At 54.8% G+C, this 2500-nt stretch overlaps 3 protein-coding genes across 3 annotated transcripts in view; 2 read left to right on the forward strand and 1 right to left on the reverse strand.

Moving 5' to 3' along the window:
* Nucleotides 1-619, forward strand: part of PTSG_00510 (uncharacterized protein) — a gene marked incomplete at its 3' end in the record, with an annotated part of 14780 nt that extends 14161 nt beyond the window's left edge. The window contains exons 23-24 of the mRNA XM_004998996.1: nucleotides 160-240; nucleotides 563-619. Of these exons, the coding sequence (XP_004999053.1) occupies nucleotides 160-240; nucleotides 563-619 (138 nt within the window). The remainder of the gene's footprint in view (nucleotides 1-159; nucleotides 241-562) is intronic.
* Nucleotides 620-863: 244 nt separating this feature from the next.
* On the reverse strand, nucleotides 864-2082 carry PTSG_00511 (uncharacterized protein). The gene is made up of 3 exons (XM_004998997.1): nucleotides 1646-2082; nucleotides 1184-1339; nucleotides 864-1023 (listed from the first exon to the last, which is right to left on the reverse strand). Exons 1-3 carry the CDS (start codon nucleotides 1962-1964, stop codon nucleotides 890-892), a joined length of 609 nt encoding a protein of 202 aa, XP_004999054.1. The 5' UTR covers nucleotides 1965-2082; the 3' UTR covers nucleotides 864-889.
* A 47-nt stretch (nucleotides 2083-2129) lies between these two features.
* Nucleotides 2130-2500, forward strand: part of PTSG_00512 (uncharacterized protein) — a gene marked incomplete at its 3' end in the record, with an annotated part of 6788 nt that continues 6417 nt past the window's right edge. Inside the window, exon 1 of the mRNA XM_004998998.1 lies at nucleotides 2130-2500. This exon is cut by the window's right edge and continues 1017 nt beyond it. Coding sequence (XP_004999055.1) covers nucleotides 2279-2500 — 222 coding nt within the window. The 5' untranslated portion in view covers nucleotides 2130-2278.

Genomic DNA, 2500 nt, shown 5'->3' on the forward strand with positions numbered 1-2500 from the left:
TTGTGTCTGCTCGCAGTGTCTGTGCCGTCGCGTCTATGACGCCTTTGAATGCTCCTGCACTGTCACCAACCTGGGCTGTCACCAACCTGTGCACGTCCTCATGCGCACGCACACAACTGTATGTGACTGTGTGACGCACCACCATGCACACAACGACAGCACAAGGTGATGGAGTCTGTGCTGAAGCGTGACGAGAAGTTGGACGACCTCGTCGCCAAATCCGACCAGCTCTCCGCTTCGGTGCGTCGCGCCATCGTGTGTGTGTGTGTGTGTGTGTGTGTGTGTGTGTGTGTGTGTCTGTCTGTCTGTCTGTCTGTCTGTCTGTGTGTCTGTGTGTCTGTGTGTCTGTGTGTGTGTGTGTGTTTGTCTGTCTGTGTTTGTGTGTCTGTCTGTGTGTCTTCTGTGTCTGCGTCTGCGTCTGACCAACTGTCTGTTGTGTGTGTCTGCGGAACGCCGCTTCGGGTGCACTGTTGATGTTGCGTCTCCGTTGCTAGCGCCAACACATCTGCCCATCATCCCATGCCCCCCCCCCCCTTCACCCTTTCTTCATCCATGCGTGCAGGCCAAGATGTTCTACAAACAGGCTCGCAAGACAAACAGCTGCTGCAACGTCACCTAACACCGACACCACCACCACCGATGTGCCTTGTCCCCTTTTCCTTTGCTCGCTTTGTTTCGCCATTACTCAAAACCAACACACGTGCACCGGCGCATGCTGCCATGGTGTGCTGTGTGTGTTTGTGTTGTGTGTGTGTGTGTGTGTGTGTGTGTGTGTGTGTGTGTGTGTGTGTGTGTGTGTGTGTGTGTGTGTGTGTGTGTGTGTGTGTGTGTGTGTGTGTGTGTTTGTGTTGTAGACATGAGCGGGGGCATGTCTCGGCTGCGGGCAAGTCTACTTTGTTGGCATTGCCTGTCTATGGCCCCCATAGGCGTGGGATAGTTGTGAAAGCCCCTCACCAAGTTTGTTCGCGTATTCGCGCTCGGACCACTTGTGTGGATTGTAGACGCTTGGATCCAGGTTGGTGCCTGTTGTTCCATTCAACATCACAAGCATACTGAACAAATGAGGACACTAGCTCACAAAACCAAAGCCTGCACAAGCACTCACACGCTCACTCACTCACTCACATACACACTCACATACACATACTCACCCAACACTCTCACTCACACACAATTCCCTGACCGAATTCGTCAATGTTCATGCGCTGGATGAGCTTTTCGTAGATGCTTGGGTTTCGGTATTGCTTGTTGCAGGTGATCTTGTTGAGGATGCTGATGTTTCGCGCCCGCTTGGCCTGGAGCAGCATCGCCACCTTCTCTGCCACCCGCGGTTCTACCGCTGCTGAGAAGAGAACATCGAAATTGAAAACAGGCAGACCATCGCTGTGAGTGTGAGCACGTGTATCGGGCATGTGGCAGGGTGTGTCAAGCGTGCGATGGGCTGTCCAGGCAGATGATGTCGTTCGCCCAATTCACAATACGCATGCTATCATACACTCGCCCATCCATCCATCCACGCACGCACACACACACACACACACACACACACACACACACACACACACACACACACACACACACACACACACACACACACACACACACACACACACACACACACAAACACACACAGCAACCATCGTACCTGACGGTGCTTCGCTGCTCTGTGATTGCTGTCCCTCCGAAGGTTCCATCTCAGCCTCGCCTTGCCTTGCAGCACTTTCCAGCTTTGCTTGCTTTGCAGGCGGTTCAACAGCACCAGGTGCCTGCGCTGTGTCTGATGCTTCTTCTTTCCTATGTCCTTGTGTGTCTCCGTCCTTTTCACCCAGTCCATGTTGCTGCTGCTGTTGCTGTTGTTGTTGCTGCTGCTGTTGGTTCTCCTGCTGCAACACTGGCTTCTGTCCTTTCTCCTCCTCCTCCACCTCTTCCTCCGAAGACGAGTCGTAATCCGCCACCAGGCTCATCGCTGTCCGCTGCGCTCGCGCTGCTTGTGCTGTCGCTGCCTGTGCTGTTTGTTGTCTGTTCGTTCGTTGTTCGCTGCTGTTGTTGTTTTGTATCCGCTGTTGTATCCGTTCGCTCGAGTGCTTAAATGTGCATGGAATCCCTCGAATTCGCCATAGGAACGACGAACGGACACAAAGCAAAGCAAAGGAAAAAGCAAAGCAAAGCGAAAGCAACCACGAAACAACAACAGGAGCCAGCGACAAACAACAAGAAGCACCACGACCACAACAGCAGCAAGCAGAGGACAGCAGGCGCATGGACGTCGTTGTTTGGCATGGAACAGCATGAAGGCTGGCAGGGCGTGATCCCTGGGAGTGCGCAGCCTCATCGGCACCGCCCGCTTTCCCCTCGCCTCGCGAGTCAGCCACGACCACGACCACGGCGGCGGCGGCCAACGTCGCTGTCGTCGTCCCCGATGGGCTCCGTGGCGTCGCCCAAGAGACCGCCCACGCACGTCTTCGACCGCATCAGCCGAGCCGGTGGCATCAGCGATGGT

The sequence above is a fragment of the Salpingoeca rosetta genome (assembly GCF_000188695.1).
Source record: "Salpingoeca rosetta unplaced genomic scaffold supercont1.1, whole genome shotgun sequence".
NCBI lineage: Eukaryota > Choanoflagellata > Craspedida > Salpingoecidae > Salpingoeca > Salpingoeca rosetta.

Excerpts from the sequence above, each read along its gene's own strand:
- PTSG_00511 (XM_004998997.1), bottom strand. The coding sequence starts at position 1,964 with ATGAGCCTGGTGGCGGATTACGACTCGTCTTCGGAGGAAGAGGTGGAG. Across the intron at positions 1,340-1,645 it reads GAGCAGCGAAGCACCGTCAG|CGGTAGAACCGCGGGTGGCA; the intron begins GTACGATGGTTG and ends TCTTCTCAGCAG. Across the intron at positions 1,024-1,183 it reads CATGAACATTGACGAATTCG|GCACCAACCTGGATCCAAGC; the intron begins GTCAGGGAATTG and ends ATGGAACAACAG.